Below are 21,539 nucleotides of genomic sequence, written 5' to 3' on the forward strand. Positions count from 1 at the left end.
TGTGATTACCTCAAAATAAACTACTCAGTTTGCATGGTGCAAATTGTGTAGCTTATTTCAAAGTAAGGGTGCTGTCTAGACACCCCCTTCACAGATTTCAATAGTGTTACGGGTTACTATGACTTAGAGGTGTAAATCTGCATACTTGGGTCAGTCCCCTGACCTAGCCAATCTCTGCTCCATTCATGGGAGCAACAGTGACTCCTGTGTTTTATCCTGAAGCATTTCTGGGAATGGTTTTGTTTTGCAGTGCCTAATACCACTGGGGATTGCTAGAGGACTTTGAAATTGGGAACCAGGTAGTCCTGGGGCCAGGGAATTGATGGCTGTGCAGATCTGTATGAGTTGTACACTCTGGACTGTGGTTTGTAGAATACAGCTAACTCAAACCCTGAATACAATTTTCCTGTGTATCCATGTAAAAAAGGAACAAATTAATACTTGTCACATTGTCACTTGAGTGTTTGACTTTGTTACTTTAATAATGTTCTTTCAAGGTAGATTTTGGATTTATAATTAGAGGTGGTACAGATAGTGATGCCTGATGTTAAGGTTGCCTAACACGTCCTGCTTTCAGTTGCCTGTGCTAAACTAACTTTTTGGGCAGAAGTCTGCTTCAGGCTGAATCATTATAGGAAGTATCAGCATCAGTGGTTAAAGAATGTCTGATGACATTAGGAAAAATGCATTATTTTTCAATGCTAATGGAATATGAATAAGCATTTTCCAAGAGATCCCTTGGTGCTTCCATACTTTGGAGTAGGGACATGAAATTGGAATCTGCCTTTTGCACTTCTGAAAAAAAAAGTCCAATTTTGCCAAGTTATGAGCTTTTGGAAACCCTTAGTTTGCTCATGCTCAGTAGCCTGTTTGGGAATTATGTGAAGATTCTATCTGTACTTGACATCCTCCAGCCCCTGTGTTTCCAATGGATTACATCTTCCCTTTGGTCAAGCAATCATGGTGCATCATGAGAACACCATGGCCACGGTATACCATAGTGGATAATGTCCAGGCAGGAAGCCTGGGCTGTAAAACAGAGAGGGAGACTGAGACACTCAAATTTCACTTCCCATGAGGCACTGTGATTGCTCAGGCAGGAACAATTCAATATGGAAATGAGCCAACATGCCAAAATGTTTAGTTTAGATAAAAAATGTCAAAATAAAATGTTCCAACATTTCTGAATCAAACATTTTTTGAACTTGCTGTTCTGTGAAAAAAAATCAATATTTTGACTTTTCATCTCTGTTTGGAACTAAACAGTTTCAATACAGTATCATTTCCTACAGGATGGAAATTCTGATTTTGCTTCTTAAAGCTCAAACTGAAATTTTTCATGCTTGATCTCTATGTAAGGTTGATTATTTTGAAAGCATGAGCAAAAATTGTTCCGCTATTTCTAAGACTATGTAGTTTTCACAAAAATTAGTCTTGATAACATTAAACATTTTTTCAGCTGTTTTTATGAACTGCTATTGCACCTCCATTCTGTCGAATGGAAAAAACTGAAATGCTTGGTTGTGGAAAAATCTATGATCAGAGCATTGTCTTTCATTGTTCCTGTAAAAATCTTTCCAGTTTTGGACAAACTAATACTGCACTATAAAATTTGTTCAGGATTTGTCCCTTAATTCTTTGAAGATCACACATGTCTCTAGGCTTTACTAAACCTTCTATAGTGCATGGATGCCTTATGCAGATAAATAGAATGCCAAACAGGAGAGTTAAATACATAACTGGCTATTTGTAAGATCACATACCGTGTTATGGGTGCAAATCTCAGTGGTCATTACTGTATTGTTTTAGTGTCATTATGTTTATTGCCTTGAAAAATCTACAGAAACCATCTAGTAATACCTGTCCTGGTGCCTTACCTCTCCATTAACAAAGCAGTAGAAAATTGCTACCAAAAAACCCTACAAGAGAGAGAAAATAAGAAAATTAGATTATGGAGGAGGCACTGATTCCTATAGTCTAATGTGAAATTACTATTAAAATCTTCAGAATACTAATCCCAGGACCATAAATCTTCTTTTTTTTAAATAATTTTCTCATATATAATAGGTTTGTCTCTAGGCAGGGATCTCAGACTCTTGGTCTGGGGCTGGAACATACTCGTGATTGGGCCCAGGAGACTCAGCGACCTGGGGGTATGTCTGAACCTGTCCACTAAACCCTGCCCCTTCCCACCACTGCACTACTCTCCCCACCCATGGCACCCTATCCGCCAGCCTCAGAGATTATTGGCAGGCACACTCAGCGGGTGCACTCCATCACATTCAACTCACAGGCTACGTCTACACTGGCATGATTTTCCGCAAATGCTTTTAACAGAAAACTTTTCCGTTAAAAGCATTTCCGGAAAATCATGCCAATCTAGACGCAGCCTTTATGTTTTAGTCAGTTTCCTTTCAGAGTCCCACTATCCTCTTCTCTTTCTTCTCCTCCTGTCCAATCTGGCCTCCTTGGCTATGTCTACACTGTCGGGTTCTTGCACCAGAAATATGCAAAGAAGGCTAAGCGTGGAATATCACTGAGCCTTATTTGCATCTCTAATGAACTGCCATTTTTGTGGAAGAGGCTCTTGCGCAAGAAGGAGCATCTACACTGCCCCTTCTTGCTCAAGAAAAACCCTCCTGCGCAATGCCGTTATTCCTGAAAATATTCAGCATAGCAGCATTGCGCAAGAGGGTTTTTCTTGCGCAAGAAGGGGCAGTGTAGACACTCCTTCTGGCGCAAGAGACTCCGCTGCAAAAAGGGCAGGTCATTAGATATGCAAATGAGGTTCAGCGATATTCCACACTTAGCTTCATTTGCATATTTCTGGCGCAAGGACCCGCCAGTGTAGACATAGCCTTCCTGTTTCTAGTCTCTTCTCTGTAAGGCTACGTCTCCACTATGAGCTAGGAGTGTGATTCCCATCTCACATAGTCAAGATCACACTGACCGAGCATGCTAAAATAATAGTGTATCTGTGGCAACAGACAGTGGTGAGCAGTGGCATGGACTAGCCACTCTGACTACATTCCCAAAGGGTCTAGAGGGCAGCTAGTCCATGCGACTACAGGGTTGAGCCTTTCTAATCTGGCACCCTCGGGACCTGACGGGTGCCAAATCAGAGATTTTGTGGACCCCCGGGAGGTCAGTATTGTAGCAAGTGGATCTCTTTTTATTTTTGTTTTGCTGAGGTGAATAAATGGCACAATGCTTGTCACACTGCTAAATAATCACATATGACTGTACTGATACACACTCTCTAAGTTTATGCCTGGCCAAGGCTCACCGTGTTAGTTTTGTTACACAATTTTACTCTGTATCAAATAAGGATAAGTAGATAAAGCATAAAAAGGATAAAATAATATAAAAATTGATAATAATATAGATAAATCAATGCAATAGATCCTCATGATTCGCAAAATCGCTATTAATGATTCCCTGTGTTCATGGAATCTTTCCTATGACCTGGGCAGGTGGGGGCGGGGCAGGAGCTGCAGTGAGTTTGGGAACTTCTGATAGTTCACTGCAGGGCTGGAGAGCCATGGCCCGCACTATTTGCAGATTTTGCTCTTTGCAGTGGTGCTAGGAACATGAATGGTGAGGGTTTCCTTTAATTTACTTCCCTAAAATGAAAGAATTCTGCTTCCAAAGTGATATTCTAATAACTGCTCACTCGAATTACAGTACAATGGCAGCATTACCAATACTTCTGCTGCCTTCTGGTCTCTTAGAAGACATTTAGGGGTAAATTAGAGCTAAGTAACAGAACAGAACACTAAGATTACGTCTACATTGCAGCACTTTTTCAAGATACCAGACTAGAGCGTTTTTTTTGTTGAACAAATTTTAAAAAAGCGCCAGGCTGCCAAAATGCAGTAGCAACCCCTTTAATTGCTGAGCCGCTCCCCTACCACTGCCCCCACTCCCGCCACGTGTCCAACGGTATCTTCTCAATTTCTTTACCAGACAGAAGGTGCAAATACCAGACTTTCCGGTTCAGTATCAGAAACCTCGCAACCCTAGGCAGAGGGCTTGTGCCTCAGCTGGTATCACTCACTGGAGCTCCCTGAAGTCAGCACAGCTATGCTAACATTCCCAGTTGAGGGTCTGACTCAGTAAGGAGCTGGAATTTATTGCCTGCTGTGTCTCCTGATCACATCACGTTTGATGCTTTTCTGTTAATTTCTCACCTTTAATGTTGCTATATCAATTATTTTTCTCAGTGAATCATACATTTGTGAGGGTTAGACTAGCTTACCCTTGTGGGGTCTGTCTATCTAGAATCTTTCTATGGCCATGAGTTTCAGGGCTGTCATCTCTTTAATAGTAACATTACATGGGGAGATGAAGTTTGAAGTTTAACAGGGATGCTTGTCGGTTTCTGATAAGCCTATGGGAAAGCAGAGATTTAAATGTGTGGTTGCAGTATTGTTCACTTTTGATGTAAATAACAGACCATGACTATTGTTTTTTCTTGTGGGTAACAATCATGTTATACAATACTAAGCAGAGATGATTGGAGCTCCCTACTCTAAAGCAGAGATGCTGCTAATACTGTCACAGCTATAGCAGAGCTGAGTTCTAGCATTTCATTTTGTGCTCCCTCCAATTGCCTGAGTTAAAACTTGCATCTCACATCCCAGAGGTAATTGTTTTTCTTTATCAAAACAATTTAGTTATGTTTAAAATTACTTAGGATTTTTAGAGACTAAGCAAATGGAATTGGTTCTAGTGTGTATGCTATTCGCTAATCCTTCTACAAAGTAATGTTTTCATTAGAAATAAAAACAAGAGACAGAGCAACCACAGTAAATACAGATTAAGTCTTTTAGTTATTTTGGGGAAAACTGTTTTATTTTTAAAAATTGAAATGTCTGCTATGTTGCAGAAACCAGCAAATTTCCCTAGATGAAAATCTTTCTATTACTCCCTTCTCTTTGTACTCTTGCTATGTAAAATAATGTAAGGTTGTTTAAACATAATAGGTGTGATGAGTTCCTCCCTGTGTCAGAGAAAGGCATCTATTTGCCTGCAGGGAGGCATTTAGGTCTATCTGAGAGTCTGAGCAGAAAAACCTGTGTGTTTGCAAGAAGCCTGGGGAGGGGAGGAGGAGCTTCCTCCTACTTTTAACACAGTGGTTAAGTAGACACTCACTGGGGTGGTAGGAGCTCCTGTTTCAAGTCTGCCCTTCCCCCAAAGGAGTAAAGGGATGTGAAGAGGTCTGTACTACCTCTGAGATGTGTGCGCCAGTCTCTGGGCTATAGGCTATTCTGGTGCGGGGGATGCTCCCTCAGTCTCTCCTGTTGAGTCATTCCTGTAGTTGCTCTCCTTTCTCTGGCCCAGAGATTCCTTCATTATGAATTCACAACCCTGATAATAACTCCATAACCTGGTGGGTGAAGCACTACCCTGGGGCCCAGGAGCCACACCCCTTTTTCAATGACTCCTCAATTAGTTATCTAAAGTGTTAGGCAGTGGTTCCCAAACTTTTTGATTTTTGAGAAACCCTCACGCCCCCCCTCCAAAATAGCAGCAAAACTTGAGTCAAAAAAAGTTGCCCTTTTAAGGTGGCCATTTTGAAGTCTGCCCAGGGCACTCCATCCTCTCCTCGCCCCAGCCAGTCTGAGCTGCACGTCTCCAGCGGACACCTGGGCCAGGAAAAACCGAAATGCCCGACGTTTCACCTGGTCTTCCCGGGCTTGTGTCCCGGCCAAACCGGGCTCTTTCTGGGGGCAATGATGGGGGGGCGGGTCATGCTCCTCGGCGTTTCCTTGCCCCCCTGCTAAGGGCTGCAGCGGGAGCAAGCGAGGGAGCTCTGCCCCCAGGCTCTGACTCTGGGGCGTACGCCTCTGGCAGGCCCTGCCCTTCCCTCCCAGCGCCTCCTGCCCACTGCAGATCAGCCGGTCTGTGGGGGTGGGGCAGTGCTCAGGGGAGAGGGTGGAATGGGGCAGGAAGATGCAGGGTGGTGGTGGAACAGGGGCAAGGACCTTGGGAGAAGGGTCTGGGGCAAAGTGGGGGTCAAGAACCCCCAGAAAAATGAGAAGCTCATCGCCTGTGCAGCCCACAGAATCCTAGAACCTCAGGAGGTCATCAAGTCCAGCCCCCTGCCCTAGGCAGGACCAATCTCACTAAATCAACCCAGCCAGGGCTTTGTCAAGCTGAGATTTAAACAGCTCTAGGGATGGAGACCCTACCACTTCCCTAGGTAACCCATTCCAGTGCTTCACCACTCTCCTAGGGAAATAGTTTTTTCTAATATCCAACTTGGACCTCTCCCACTGCAACTTGAGACCATTGCTCCTTGTTCTGCCATTTGTCACTACTGAGAACAGCCTCTCTCCATCCTCTTTGGTGCCTCCCTTCATGAAGTTGAATGCTGCTATAAAATCCCCCCTCACTCTTCGCTTCTGCAGACTAAACAGACCCAACTCCTTCAGCCTCTCCTCATAGGTCATATGCTCCAGCCCCCTAATTATTTTGGTTGTCCTCCGCTGAACTCTCTCCAATATGTCCACATCCTTTTTGTAGTGGGGGCCCCAGAACTGGACACAGTACTCCAGATGTGGCCTCACCAGAGCTGAATAAAGGGGAACAATCACATTTCTGGATCTCCTCTTAATGCAACCTCATATGTCATTAGCCCTCTTGGCTACAAGGGAACACTGTTGACTCATATCCAGCTTCTCATCCACTGTAAGCCCCAGGTCCTTTTCTGCAGAACTACTACTTAGCTGGTTGGTCCCCAGCCTGTAACAATGCTTGGCATTCTTCCGTCCCAAGTGCAGGACTCTGCACTTGTCCTTGTTGAACCTCATCAGATTTCTTGTTGCCCAATCCTCCAGTTTGTCTAAGTCACTCTGGACCCTATCTAGCTAGTTCTAGCAGCCATGTCAGTTTGTGTTGGACTTGACTAGGGATGGAGGAATGGACAATTCAGACAGATACAGTCGCTACAAACTGGCTCTGTTCCAGTGTGCTGAATGAACCCGAATGTTCCAGAGCTTAGAACCAGCAGATCTGGCATTATGATGATCTGCTCTGTACATTGCCAGCCTAAAGATAGCACAAGTAGTGTGCTCAAAAATTCATGTTTACTGGAGATAGAGGGACAAGTGGGACACACCGTCCCTTGTGCTGTGAGCCACAACACAGAGCTCCGAGGGGGGCGGACATTTCCCCATGATTATATCACAATGCCATGTGCATTGCTGCCCTTTTCAGCCATATGATTGAAAGGAAGCCTGATCTGTTTGGAAGAAGAGAGGTGTGTTTCTCATTAGGGACTGTGGTTTCTTAAATTTGGGGATTTTGAGTAACAAGATCTACTGGCTGGAAGCTGAAGGGCAGGTGAAATGAAAATTGTTTAAAACCTTAGAAGGAAAGAAAGAGGAATTGCGGACAAAAGGCTGAGGGCAGTTTTGCTGTTCTCTAGTTAATCTTTTCTACCATTTTCAAAGTTTTCTCTTTTCTTCCCTTCTTGTGCGGGCATGAGAGTCCCACACAGTGAGCTTTACACTGAGTGTTGACAAACTGTCACACACAGATGTGAGGATTCTAGATGTGCTGCCTGTGGTGCTATGGAAATTGATCCCCTTACCAGTAAAATGCCCTTTGTGGCTGGTTTTGGTAAAATAAATTGAGGCTGGGAAGTCATAGTTATTGTTCTCTAGCTAACAGAACTAAGTCCGGATTAATTTTAAACTGCCGCGTGTAGCCGCGGGCAGTTCGTTCGGACTAAGGGGGATTTAAAAATGGCGGCCGGACGGGAACATGCAATTAAAGCCTGAGTTATTTAAAGCCCGGGCTTCGTTTGCAACCCCGGTTCCCTGATTTGCCTCCCTAGCTCGAATTAACGAGCTAGTGTAGACATACCCCTTGAAGGGTCCGATTTTCAGAAGGCAGCTGCTCAACGCTAATGAAAAGCAGGTTCTGTTAAGGTAGCTCAGGTTGGGCATACCCTCTACCCCTGGATGACTGGTTGTTTTAGAAAATTCTCTCTAGAGAATATTTATGGGAATCCTCCTGCTTTGCAATCACCATCTAACAGGCTCTCCCACCAATAGAAATTCCAGGCTCCAGGGCAGAACAGTCAATAGGCTCCCATGCATGCACAAGTCATGCCTGTCTCCCTGATATTTGGGAGGTTCTGCACCTGTGCAGGCTGGTGTCTTGCAATCTGCCCTGGGCATCCTCTTCTGGCATGGCCAAGGTATCCACATGTCTGTCCCATATGGTTGCCAACTTGGGCAAATCCAAAGTCCTTTGCCCTGCCCCCTTCTCTGCTCCTTCCCTGAGGCCATGCCCCTGTACCACTCCTCCTCTGAGGCCCCGCCTCCTGCTAACTCCATTGCTCTGTTGCTCATTTTCCTCACTCACTTTTACAGGCTGGGATGGGGATTAGGGTGCAGTGGGTGCAAGTGCTGGGCAGAAATTTGAGTAAGGGAGGGAGTGTGGAATGTGGTCTCTGGAAGGGAGTTTGAGTGCAGGCTCCAGGATGATGTCTGTGGGGTGCAGGCTCTGGGCTGGGGCTGGGATTTGGGGTTCAGGAAGAGGACGGGGTGGTGCTTACCTCGGGAGGCTCCCATAAATGACTGGCACAAGCTCTTTTGTACTAAGGCTAGGTGTCTCGATGCACTGCTGTCTGCAAGTACAGCCCCCAGTGCTCCAAAGGGAGTCATGAAGTTGGTGCTTGTGTGAGGACAGTATGCGGAGACCTCATGGCCCTCCTCCTACCAGGGACATGCTGGCCACTTCCAAGAGTGGCACAGAGTGAGGATGGGCAGAAACAGTGCTTGGTCCTGCCATGAGGGCAGTGGATTGGACTTGATGACCTCTCAAGGTCCCTTTCAGTTCTACTATTCTATGATTTTATGAACCCTGCCTAAGCCCTTATACACTGGCCTGCCCTTTTCAATTGCCACTGGCTGAGAAGGAACATATGCAGGTGAGAAGGTCAATTTTCCCATTTTAGTCTGTTCAAGAAACTGCCAATTTGAAATTGTTTAGGTGAACTTCTTGATCCTGCAATGTAACACTATCACATTAAGCCAATATGATGAATGATAATCTATATATCGTTGTAGAGTATGTCTGTGTGACTGTGAGTCTGTTTGTTCAAGAACTCCTCTGAAATGGTAAGAGGTAGGGCCACCAAATTTAGTATGTAGCTTCCTCTTCTCCTAATTTAAAGTAAAGTCAATGTTTGATTGTGCCAGGACAACCAAAAGCCCCTGGAATGGGACTGTTTCCATAACATGCAAAGGGAGGGGCTGCTGTTCGGAGGAACACAATATGAGAGTGGCCACCAGGGATAGCAAGCCCACAGGGAAGAGCTATTCTGCAGAGTGGCTACTGGAGGAGGAGAGAACAGCCCTCTGGTGGCTGGTCAGGGGAGGGAGAGAGGAGGGAAAAGGCCCCTGGCGGCTGGTTGGGGGAGGAGGGAACAAGCTCCCCCATGGCCTGAGGGGAGGGAAGGAACGGCTTGGTTCTAATACGACAATGGGATATGTCGGGAATTCGATTGTTTCTCATAAAACAGAAAGGAAGGAGTCTGCTAGTAGGCACAGTTATACTTTGCAATGATCCTGGGGGGATCAAGGAGCCAGAGATGTGGAGCCGGCCAGCTATAACCACACTGAGGCAGCAGCGGACAGGGTGGAGAAAGGCACAGCTATGTTCTGTATATTTCAGAGAGTTTGTCTGTTTGTGTGTCCATCTGTTCCCCAGCTGGAGGACATGCACACCTCCCTCAGCTGTGCCCACTGCAACTGCAGTAGCCATAGAGAGGCATTTCTCACCTGGCCTCAAGCTACTGCAGTGATAGAGGGCTGGGGTTGTCCTCTCTCCCTGGGGCAGCCTGCATACCAAACCCCTCATGCCCAACCCCACCCTAGAACATGATTTAAATGAAGAAAAAGAAACTTACTTCAGTTAAGGATCTGAACAACACTGGGTAAATTCTCTAGTAATAAATAAATCCAGGATATCTAGTTTATATGGGAACACTTTCTCTTTAAGGAAATATACTGTAACAGAGTAAAATGTCTCAGAGGGATAGCTATGTTAGTCTGTAACTTTAAGAACAATGAGCAGTCCTGGGGCATCTTAGAGACTAACAAATATATTCTATCAAAAGTGTATGTGGGTAAAAGTTCTTACAGAGTACTTACTTGAAAGGAGCTCATAATTAATTGGATGAAGACTCTTATACGTCTTGAAAATCCTTCAACTTGTTCATCAGGTAAGAAGGTAAAGACAAACTCCTGGATCCCGAGTAAAGGGATTAACACCAGCGTAGATCTCGCCAATCTTAAAAATAAAGAGTTTGAATAGTATGTTTCTCAACATTCTCAATGTGAAGCTGAACATCCACCTATGGAGAAATAAGGAGAGTAGCAGGTCCCTGAGGCTTCCAGTCTGGGACTTATACATGAACTTCACTAATGATCTGGAGCACAGAGCAGCTAGTGCCGAAGTCTGAGGGATTAGATGTACAATAAAAGACACCAGGAAAAAGAAAGCAAAGGCCGATGAGACAGAGGTGAGATTAGAGTCAGGGAAGTGACAAATACCAAGTAGAAGAATATTTGCTGAAAAATAATGTGAAGAGGAGGGACTGGGAGGTGGGATGTAGTGAGACATTGGGGATAGCAAACTGGCTACAGGGGCCAGCATTAGCAAACTCTAACAGTTAGACAGTTAAGTGCACATAAATATGTGGCCTCTTTCTCGAGGTGATGAGCACTCACACTTACCATTCACTCCATTTAGCAACTCAGAGAATCAGACCACTTTCATTTAGGTGCATATGGCATGGCACCTGCCTAGCTCCTTTAGTACCTATGTTTGAAAATGTGACCAATAACTTGTTTTAGAAGACAGGGGTACTCTAGTGAGTCAGACTCTCCATCCTGCCAGGAATTCACCACACAAAGCTCTCTGGGACATCTGTACAGAGGGGTTGGACAAGGGAGGCACAAACACCTCCTTTTTAGGTTGTTAGCTCTGTATAGTGAGGACTTTTATTTTCTGTATGTTTGTACAGTGCCCAGCACAATGAGTCTTGATCATTGTTGGCAGTTATGTACTCAGACAGGATAAATGTTAAAGTAATGTTCCTTCTCCCCCCACACACACATACTATGTAAAAGAAAACTCCAGTAAAACTCCAGTTGTCTGGCATCCAGTGGTCCGGGACTCCTGATGGTCCGGCACCATCTGGAACCCGGAAGTGTTCCGGGCAGCCGGACAATTGGAGCAGCTCTGCCCCCAGCTTCCCCAAGTCAGCTGCTGCTGAAACTGACCAGCGGCTGACTGTGGAAGCCAGGGGCAGAGCAGCTGGGGTGCTGCCGGATTGGTCCTGCAGCGCCGACCTCTCCATGCTGCGCAGTTCACTGCCGACCCTCCCACCCCAGACCCATCATAGCCCCCCTTCCAGTACTCTGGCATATCTGATAATCTGGCACCCCCTGGGTCCTAAAGGTGCCAGATTATCAGAAGTTTACTGTATTTAAGGTTGAAAAGTTAAGCACTCGAAATTAGCAAAGCCAGAAGTCCGATAATAATGTTCCTCCTTTTTCATATGCATTATTATACGGTCTTTACATGATAACATACTCTGCTTTTTCCCTGTGCACTGCATAGGAAAGAAGATCCGTTGGAAAAAACATGATCATATAACTAATGATATTGTTATGCACAAGGAGCCAAACTTAAGATTGCAGTCACCTTTATTTCTGGTATTTCCTTATTTTTGGACATTTGACATTGCAATCTTAATGTTATATTAACTTAATTAGTTTTGATATAATTGTCTGGGTTTTTGTGAAAGCAAACTGAAAAAACTGATGTTATGTTAGGTGGACACATACTGACCCCCCTGGATGGGTCTCAGCAGTGTTGAAGCCTTTAGATCGACTGTACAGACTTAGTCCAGGACTACACTAAAGGGGAAGATTGAATCAAGATACACAATTCTATCTAAATTATCCCAGCCAAGGGCTTTGTCAAGGTGGGCCTTAAAAACCTCTAAGAATGGAGATTCCACCATCTCCCTAGGCAAAGTATTCCAGTGCTTCGCCACTCTCCTAATGAAATAGTTTTTTCTAACATCCAGCCTAGACCTCCACAAATGCAACTTGAGACCATTGCGCTTTCTATCAGATGTCTCATTGGGAACAACATCTAGTTGAATTTTCACCTGGATTATTGCATGTTTTCAAAACCATGGGAACATGTGATAAAGTCTGGTGATAGCAGCAGCTCCAATCTCAAGCTCCATTCTCATAGGAACTATTTTGATCAATGACGTAATCCAGATGCCAACTCTGACAGCAGCTTCTAAGAACAGGTGTAGGGTTTGCTCTGGTCTTTCCTCCATTTTGAATCCCAGACTTTCAGTCTTTCTTGGGGTCATTCTTCTTAGGTGTCGTCTTGGATATACCAATACTGTGTTCCTGGTTGCTAAATTGTGTGAGAAGCTGGCACAATGTGTCCTTTCTTCTGGCACTTTCTGAAAATAACCTGTTGTGGCCTGTTATCCTTCTGGAAGTGCATAGTTTGTGCCCAATGGCCCCATAGAAATTCCTTATGTTTTCTTGGTCTTCCGAATCATCAGTACAGGAGCTGAGCTTCTTCATTCACACTAAATTACAAATCCTTTTCGGTGGTCTCCACTGCAACCACTGATACATCAATAACTTCCTCCCAATCTGGTCATTGCATAATCCAGATATAAATTGGTCACACTTGGCATCACTTAATGGTTGTCTCAATTCGCAATGCTGGAGATGCGCGATCCCTTCCAGCTGTTTCCATTTAAAGGGCTCTCACATTCCCTGCGTCTGCTAGGCAACACGTTGCCTGACAGGTGCAGGGAAAGCACCACCCCTTTAAATAGAAGCACTTAAAAGGGCTCGCAGCTCCCGGCACCTGTAGCATGTTGCTAGGGAGCCAGAGACATGAGCCCTTTCAACTGCTTCTATTTAAAGGGTTCGCCTGCTGGGTGGCTGTATTGCCTGGCTGCCACCCAGCAGGCACAAGCCCTTTAAACAGAAGCAATTGAAAGAGCTCACAGCTCGGCCACCCTGGCCCGTTGCCTGGGAGCTGCCTGGAAATGTGAGCCCTTTCAACTCCTTCTGTTCAAAGAACTTGTACCTCCTGGGCAGCTGCCAGACAACAGATTAGCAAGGGGGGCCAGGAGCTGTGAGCCCTGTTATATGAAATCTAAGCCTCCACCCCAGACAACTCTGGGAGAAGGCTATCCCTTGGCACCCTCCCCTTTGCTCCCTTCCATTGGCCAGATGTCAGGGGGCAGGGACCCCAGGCCAAGGAAAGCTCCCAGCAGAGTAGCTCTCAACTCTGCCCTTTCCACCCGTGGCCCCGCTCCTTCCTGGTTGGCCTGCTGCCACTTTCAAAATTTGTGAAGTGGCCCCTCTTCAAAAATTATTGTCCACCCCTGTGTCACAACATCCATGAGCTGCAGTTGTCACACTCGCCAAGTTTGCACACAAAAAGTGCCGTTTTCTTGTTCTCCTTTCGGGCTTCATGCCTTTTCCATGGGAAAATCCTTTTTTGTTGCTGAACTATCGCAACTGGCCATGTGCTTTCACATTCCTTTGGCTATACTTGCAATCTCACTGGCTATATACCCCCAGTCCCGGCCTGATAGCACAAGTGCAACAAGTCAGGATACATCACTGCTTTTCCTTTGCACAACCCTATTCCAAAGTTTGATCTGTAACCCTTCTGCCAGCTAGTGCTAGCAGGAGCCAGGACCAGGTTCAGTATCAAGAACTATGTCTACACTGGCGGGTTCTTGCACAAGAACACGTCCACACTGTCATGTGCTTTTGCACAAGAGCATCCATGGCAGTGTGGACCCTCTCTTGAGAAAGAAAGCTCTGATGGTCATACTGGGCGTCACTTAATAGTGAAGCTTTAAATGTCTGTGATCCAATCGGGGAGCAGAAGTAATCTCCTGCACTTTAGTAATTTCCTGCACACAACACAGATGACAATGAATTACTGAAGAGAATAGCTTGGGAACAACTTGTAGTTTGAAAACTATTAATCCAAAATATTTGGGGCTGGATTCTTCCTGCCTTATTACTGAAGCTCTAGAAAGAGCTCTACTGACTTTAGTTAGGCTATTTATAAAGTACTACTTAAATGAGTAAAGGAAACAGGATGACTACGTCTACATTGGCAAGATTTTGTGCAAATACTTTTAACACAAGAGTTTTTGCGTTAAAGTATTTGCATAAGAGAGCGTCTACACTGGCATGTGCATTTGCGCATGATATGTGCTTTTGCGCAAAAACATCCCTGCCAGTGTAGATGCTTTCTTGCGCAAGAAAACTCCGATGGCCATTTTAACCATAGGGCCTTCTTGCGCAAGAAATTCATGTCACCTGTCTACACTGGCCTCTTGCGCAAGAACAGTTGTGCAAGAGGGGTTTTTTTCCTGAGCGGGAGCATCATAGTTCTTGCGCAAGAAGCACTGATTTCACACATTAGAACTTCAGTGTTCTTGTGCAAGAACTCCCCGCCAGTGTAGACAGGCAGCATTTAGACACAGCTGATATGTCCTTAATGAATCCTAATCCTCTAATAACGAAGCACCATAAAGAATCATAAAGAATTACAAGTCTGGTTTATGAACAGTGCACTACTCAGAACAAAGGTCTGAACTCATTACACATACAAATGGCTATGTCTAGACTGGCATGATTTTCCGCAAATGGTTTTAATGGAAAAGTTTTTCTGTTAAAAGCATTTGCGGAACAGAGCGTCTAGATTGGCACGGACACTTTTCCGCAAAAGCACTTTTTGTGGAAAAGCGTCCATGCCAATCTAGATGCGCTTTTGCGCAAAAAAGCCCCGATCGCCATTTTGCGCAAAACAAATCTGAGCTGTCTACACTGGCCCTTTTGCGCAAAAGGACTTTTGCCCGAACGGGAGCAACATAATATTTCCGCCAGAAGCACTGATTTCTTACATGAGATCGTCAGTGTTCTTGCGGAAATTCAAGCGGCCAGTGTAGACAGCTGGCAAGTTTTTCCGCAAAAGCAACTACTTTTGTGGAAAAACCTGCCAGTCTAGACACAGCCTATGAGGGGAATCGTTTCTATTCTGTTAAATACAACTAAGTCTTTTCTTTTGCTTATTGAGTTCTTCCTTTCTTCCCAGGCTTTTTCTGGGCTGGATGCGAGGAATTATTTTTATTATTTATCATAAGAAGGGCCATACTGGGTCAGACCAAAGGTCCATCTAGCCCAGTAACCAAGCAATTCCAGGTACCCAAGAGGGAATGAACAGAACAGGCAATCACTAAGTGATCCCTCCTCTATGACTCATTCCTCACTTCTAACAAAGACGGACTAGGGACACCATCCCTAACCTTCCTGTCTAATGGCCATTGATAGATCTATCCTCTCTGAATGTGACTAGTTCCTTTCTGAACCCTGTTATAATCTTGCTCTTCACAGCATCCTTTGGCAAACAGTACCATAGGTTGACTGCGAATTGTGTAAAGAAATATTTCCTTTTATTTTTTTTAAACCTACTGCCTGTTAATATAATTTGATGACCCCTATTTCCTGTATTATTTGGAGTAACTTGCACTTCTTTAGCTACTTTCTCCACAACAGTCATGGTTTTATAGACCTCTGTCACATCTCCAGTTAGTCATCTCTTTTCCAAGCTGGAAAGTCCCAATCTTATTAATGTCTCCTCATATGGAAGATTTTCCATACCCCTAATCATTTCCATTGTCCTTTTCTATAACTTTTCTATATACTGCTTCCCTCTTGCGCAAAACCTATACAAATGTAGCATTGAATAGCATATTGCTGCACTTCATTTGCATAATTAGGGGCCATTTTTGCACATCTACACAGCTCTGTTTTGTGCAAAAACTCCCTCTTGCGAAAGAGCCGTTTTTCCTCATATTTTAGGAAATGAATGAGTAATGTTAGTTTGAACCAAGGGGTTTGGTTCGAACTAACGCGTCCCGGCACTCACTTTCACTTTCGGAACCGCTGTTGATTGAAGTAATATGCTGGCGAGATTATACTAATGAAGCACAAGATATTTCAATCCCCACTTCACTAGCAATTTCAGTCGCCTACATTTGCATCCCTAGTTCGAACTAGGGTACAAGTGTAGATGTACCCTTACAGACAACCTCCTAACCTCAAACAAGTTCTTTCCAGTAACCACACAAAACACCTCCATCTTAATCATCCAGGAACCTACCCCTGCAATCAGCCCCAATGCCAACTCTGCCCACACATCTACACAAGCAATTTCATCACTGGACCCAACCACATCAGACATCAAATCAGAGCCTTATTTAACTGCATATCCACTAATGTGATCTATGCCATCAAATACCAGCAATGCCCCACTGTCATGCATATTGACCAAGCTGGACAGTCTCAACCCGAAAAAATTAATGGACACAAATCAGATATCTGAAAAGACAACACACAAAACCTGTTGAAGAACACTTTAATCTTCCTGGACACTCATTAATGGATCTTTTGTTTCAGTCCAATTCTACAAGCCAAATACACAGAGAAGGGTTGGAACTTAACTTCATTCACAAGTTTCATTCTTATGCAAATGGTATGAATCAGGATATTGGATGGCTCATACATTATCTTCCACATCTTAATGACTTAGCCAACCAACCAAACAATGAAGGTGCTAATTGTTCTTGATGTCTGTGTGGAATCTGGTGTTGCTCATCTTCCTTTCCAAGTGCAAACTAATGGTTCTTATCAGACTCTTGTAATTATTTAGTCTTTAAGGTGCTACTAGACTATTTGTTGTTTTTTAAGTTTTTCCTGTTACAGACTAACTTGGCTACCCCTCTGGTGCTTCTTTTATAATTTTAGATAACAAGGTACTATTTTTCTCTTCCTCTCCTAAGACATTTGTGTTACATGATCAGAATGGCTGCCATATCTTAACACTTTTGTGGATGAATATAATTTTATATCCTGCAAAGCACTTTAGGAACTTTTGGAAAGAAAGACACAATGGAAATACAAAAGACTAGACTACTTTGATGTTTATCACATACCTGTATTTGTAATCATGAAAGTTCATTTGCTGGGCTTTGAGTTTGGAAATTAACAACTTTAGAATTTTTAGGAAGATGCAGAAATTAACCTTAAAAGAAAAAAATATATATATATCGATTAGTTACAGCAAATGTCACTATACAGTAATATCAGATACACAGGCATATATAACAGTAGCAGATTTACCCAGCATTGCTCAAGTCCTTAACTTAATTAAGTTTTTTGGGGGATGGAGGGGTGGGGAGGAAGGGGAATAAAAGGAAAATGTAAATGACTTATTTAAATGATTGTATTTTTCAAAAATACAATGTTATTTTTATTAAATTTTATTTCAGATTTCTTAAAGGGATTTGTAAAATTTTTCCATTTAATTTTTTTTAGCAATTTTTAAAAAATGGGAATTACATCAAGATTTTCTTCTAGTTTTTAAATCTTAAGCATTGATTTAGCTGTGCCAAAACAGAATACTACTCCAAATTTCTCAGTTTTATCTCTATTTCTGTAAGGTTTGTTGAGAAGCAGTCCTAGTCCAGATTCATCCTGTTTTTCTGGCTCATTTTGTTTCAGTCTCTTTCAATATTCACTTATTATGTCAATTGTGAAGACTGCTCTTGTTTTGGTGGTTCTGTCTGTTTTCAGTTTGGTTTCATGAGACACAATCCCTGTGCAACCTTCATTCTGCTCCCTTCTGTATCTGCATTATGAGACAGTCTTTAAATATATGATCACATTTTACTTTTTCTGCATGACCCCTGTCTCATCCAGTGAATGGGCAGTTATTCAATATTTCCTTTTAGCATCATCTAGCAATGTGTGGTCCCAGGCCTCATTTAGAACACACCATACAAATCCTGAATTCAGTACAAATGTATTGATAACTTCAGGGAGTTTTTACTGATTAGTCATCATCATACTGTCTGAGTGCTTCACAAACATTAATGAATTTATCGTCACATCACCCCTTTGAAATGAGTAGGTGGTTTTATCCCAATTTCACTTGTGGGAAACTGAGGAACAGAGGGATTAATACCAAAATTGTCAGCTCTCCACTAATATTGGGTGCCTTACTTGAGAGAGACAAATCTGAGTTATTAGAGTCCTTAGCATTATATAGTAAGTTGTATGTTTAAAGCACAGCTCCCACTGATTTCAACTGCTGTTGAGAAGATCCAGCACTTGGGCAAATCTGTCCATAGTTCTCAGTGAACCCAGAAAAAGAAACAGTCAGTAAGTGGCTAGTTGTGAAAATGTTGCTTTAAAAAAACTTACTAGCACCACATAGGAACTCTGTGGTAAAGGCAGGAGTGGAATACAATTCTCCAGGGTGGCATTCAACTGCTTTAATCAGCAAACCATTCTGTCTCTTCCTGCAAATGTCTACTTCATTCACCACCCAACTTCCAACTTTTGCAACGGGTGAGACAGGAGTCCTATGTACAACAGCTTCTGTCCCTGCATTGCTCTGATCCATCCCCATACCAGAGCTATCCTGTTCACTGAATGAGACAGGGCTCCCAGGAAAACTTGTGTGATCATGTAATTAAAGATAGCACGGAACAACCCTACTTCTAGAATTTTCTAGCTTTATGTACTTGAGTTTGTAACCATAATGTTTCTTTACCACAGTTTTATGTGTGTTTTTAAAAAAAACAAATTGAAGAGACAAAAATTCCATGATGTGGAGCAATATTGACATACACATGATTCAGCAGCAGTAGGGTTCGTTAAAAAAACTTTTTTGACTGGACATTTTTTAACAATTTTTGTTTTGCAAAAAGTCCTTTCCACAGAAATTATAAATGTTTCATCAGCAAAGTCCTCAGAAATTTTAAACAAAAAGAGCAAAAATGTTTTGTTGGAAGTTCCCTCATGAACAAATCCCCTTCCTATCTGACTAAACAGCAAGTTTGGAATGTTTGGATCCACTTTCTGAGCACTGCCACTTGAGCTAACAGCATAGCTCATATTTGTAGCAGCAGGTTATCACCCTTCGTGTGGACCAGCCACTACATGGTGAGGAAACATTATGATTTTTCAGTGGGTTTCACAGCTGTTTGTTGATATCAGAGGGATCTAGACACACAAGACATCTGGCTTCAGTTCCAGGATTTGGATGGGAGTAGATCTTTCTGTCCTGGAACTCTCAATGTATTCTTACCCCTCTGTGTCATTATCCATCCCGCATCCCTGCTCTTGGCTCCCTCCCTTTGTTTCTATCCACATCTCCCAACTTGGCTCCTGCTGCCCTCCCCCAGGTTTCATCCATCCCAAGTCTGTCTCCATCTGTTATCCACCTTTATCCCTGGCTCCTGTCCCTCTTCCTTCTTCCCTTCTATCCAGCCTATCTACCCTTCCCACCTACCTTATCCCACTTCCTCATTCCTCACTCCTCTAGAATCCAGTCAGGCTGACTCCTCTCCCTTCTCCATTTCTTTGTGTCCTAAGCCCTGGACAAGGGGGGCATTGACAATACAGGATTGATTCACAAATACCAAGGCCACAAGAGATATGATGATAATCTAATTTGGCCCCCCGCATAACACAAGTCATAGAAATTCCTCCTAATGATTCCAAAAGCAGATCTTTTAGAAACACATCCAAACCTGACATGTACATTGTCTTTGATGTAGAATCCTCCATGACCCCTTGATACATTGTTCCACTAGTTAATTATTCTAACCATTACAATTTAAGCCTTGTTTCCAGTCTGAATTTCTCTAACTTCAGCTTTCAGCCATTGGATCGTGGTAACTCTTTCTCTGGCAGATTGAAGAGCCTGTTATTGCCTATTTGTTCCCCATATAGAAGTGACTTAATTATAGACTAATCAAGTCACAACTTAATGTTCTCTTTGTCAAGATAAATAAGTTGAGCTCCTTGAGTTTATAACAGGGGTGGGCAATAATTGTTTTGCTGGGGGCCACTTTGGAAATTTTTGAAGTGGCCCCAGGGTGCACAGGAAGGGGTGGGACATCAAGTGGAAAAGGCGGGGTATCAAGTGGAAGGGGTGGGGTCAAGATACATCTGGGTTCCCCACTTCTAGACAGTGATTGGTCTGGGGGGGAGGGAGTGCCTTTGCCCTCCTCCCCACGCTCCCTCTAGGTGCCCATGCCCCTGGTGGGGGAGGAGACTTCCCATGCTCCACTATCCCTAGGCCAAATATGCAATAAAGCCTCTCTGCTTTTTTAAAAGATGTTTGTGTTTATATATCCCATGATCACATTGGCCCTTTTTTTGGCCACAAAGTCACGTTGGGAGCTTATGTTCAGTTGAATAATCCACAATAATCCTCCAAACTTTAGAATCATGGAATCCTTGGGCGGGAAGAGACCTCAGGAGGTCATTGAGTCCAGCCGCCTGCCCAAGGCAGGACCAATCCCAACTAAATCATCCCAGCCAGGGCTTTGTCAAGCTGGGACTTTAAAACCTCTAGAGATGGAGATTCCACCACTTGCCTAGGGAACCCATCCCAGTGCTTCACCACCCTCCTAGTGAAATAGTTTTTCCTAATATCCAACCTAGACCTCCCCCACTGTAACTTGAGGCCATTGCTCCTTGTTCTGTCATCCGTCACCACTGAGAACAGCCTCTCTCCATCCTCTTTGGAACCTCCCTTCAGGGAGTTGAAGGCTGCTATCAAATCCCCCCTCACTCTTCTCTTCTGCAGACCAAATAAGCACAGATCCCTCAGCCTCTTCTCATAGATCATGTGTTCCAGTCCCCTAATCATTTTGATTGCCCTCTGCTGGACCCTCTCCAACACATCCACATTCTTTCTGTAGTGGAGACCCCAGAATTGGACAGAATACTGCAGATGTGGCTTCAACAGTGCTGAATAAAGGGGAATAACCACATCTCTGTATCTGCTGGCAATGCTCTTCCTAAGGCACTCTAATATGCCATTAGCCTTCTTGGCTAGAAGGGCACACTGTTGATTCATATCCAGCTTCTCATCCACTATAATCCCCAGGTCCTTTCTGCTGAACTGCTACTTAGTTAGTCGGTCCTCAGCCAGTAACAATGCTTGGGATTCTTCTGGCCCAAGTGCAGGACTCTGCACTTGTCTTTGTTAAACCTCATCAGATTTCTTTTGGCCCAATCCTCTAATTTGTCTAGGTCACCCTGGACCCTATTCCTGCCCTCCAACCTATCTACCTTTCCCCCTAGCTTAGTGTCATCTTCAAACTTACTGAGAAAGCAATCCATCCCCTCATCCAGGTCATTAATAAAGCTGTTGAGCAAAACCAGCCCTAGAACTTATCCTTAGGGCACTCCACTTGAAACCAATCGCCGACCAGACATCCTGTTGACTGCCTGTTGGGCCCGACAATCTAGCCAGCTTTCTATCCACGAGGTGTAACAGTTAATTCGAACTAAGGACTTAGTTCAAATTAACGTTTAACTGCCGCGTGTAGCCGCGGGCAGTTAGTTCGGACTAGGGGGATTTAA

General features: G+C 43.8%; 2 protein-coding genes across 3 annotated transcripts in view; one reads left to right on the top strand and one right to left on the bottom strand.

The window, feature by feature from the left end:
- The window catches only part of GAS7 (growth arrest specific 7), a 247,939-nt gene that overhangs the window by 211,803 nt on the left and 14,597 nt on the right, over positions 1-21,539 (top strand). The window lies entirely within an intron of this gene.
- Positions 1-21,539, bottom strand: part of GLP2R (glucagon like peptide 2 receptor) — a 114,495-nt gene that overhangs the window by 6,898 nt on the left and 86,058 nt on the right. The window contains exons 10-12 of the mRNA XM_014573579.4: positions 17,090-17,178; positions 10,170-10,308; positions 1,878-1,919 (exon numbers count right to left, since the gene is read on the bottom strand). Of these exons, the coding sequence (XP_014429065.1) occupies positions 1,878-1,919; positions 10,170-10,308; positions 17,090-17,178 (270 nt within the window). The remainder of the gene's footprint in view (positions 1-1,877; positions 1,920-10,169; positions 10,309-17,089; positions 17,179-21,539) is intronic.

This window comes from Pelodiscus sinensis, chromosome 20 (assembly GCF_052426305.1).
Source record: "Pelodiscus sinensis isolate ZL-2025 chromosome 20, ASM5242630v1, whole genome shotgun sequence".
Taxonomy (NCBI): Eukaryota; Metazoa; Chordata; order Testudines; family Trionychidae; genus Pelodiscus; species Pelodiscus sinensis.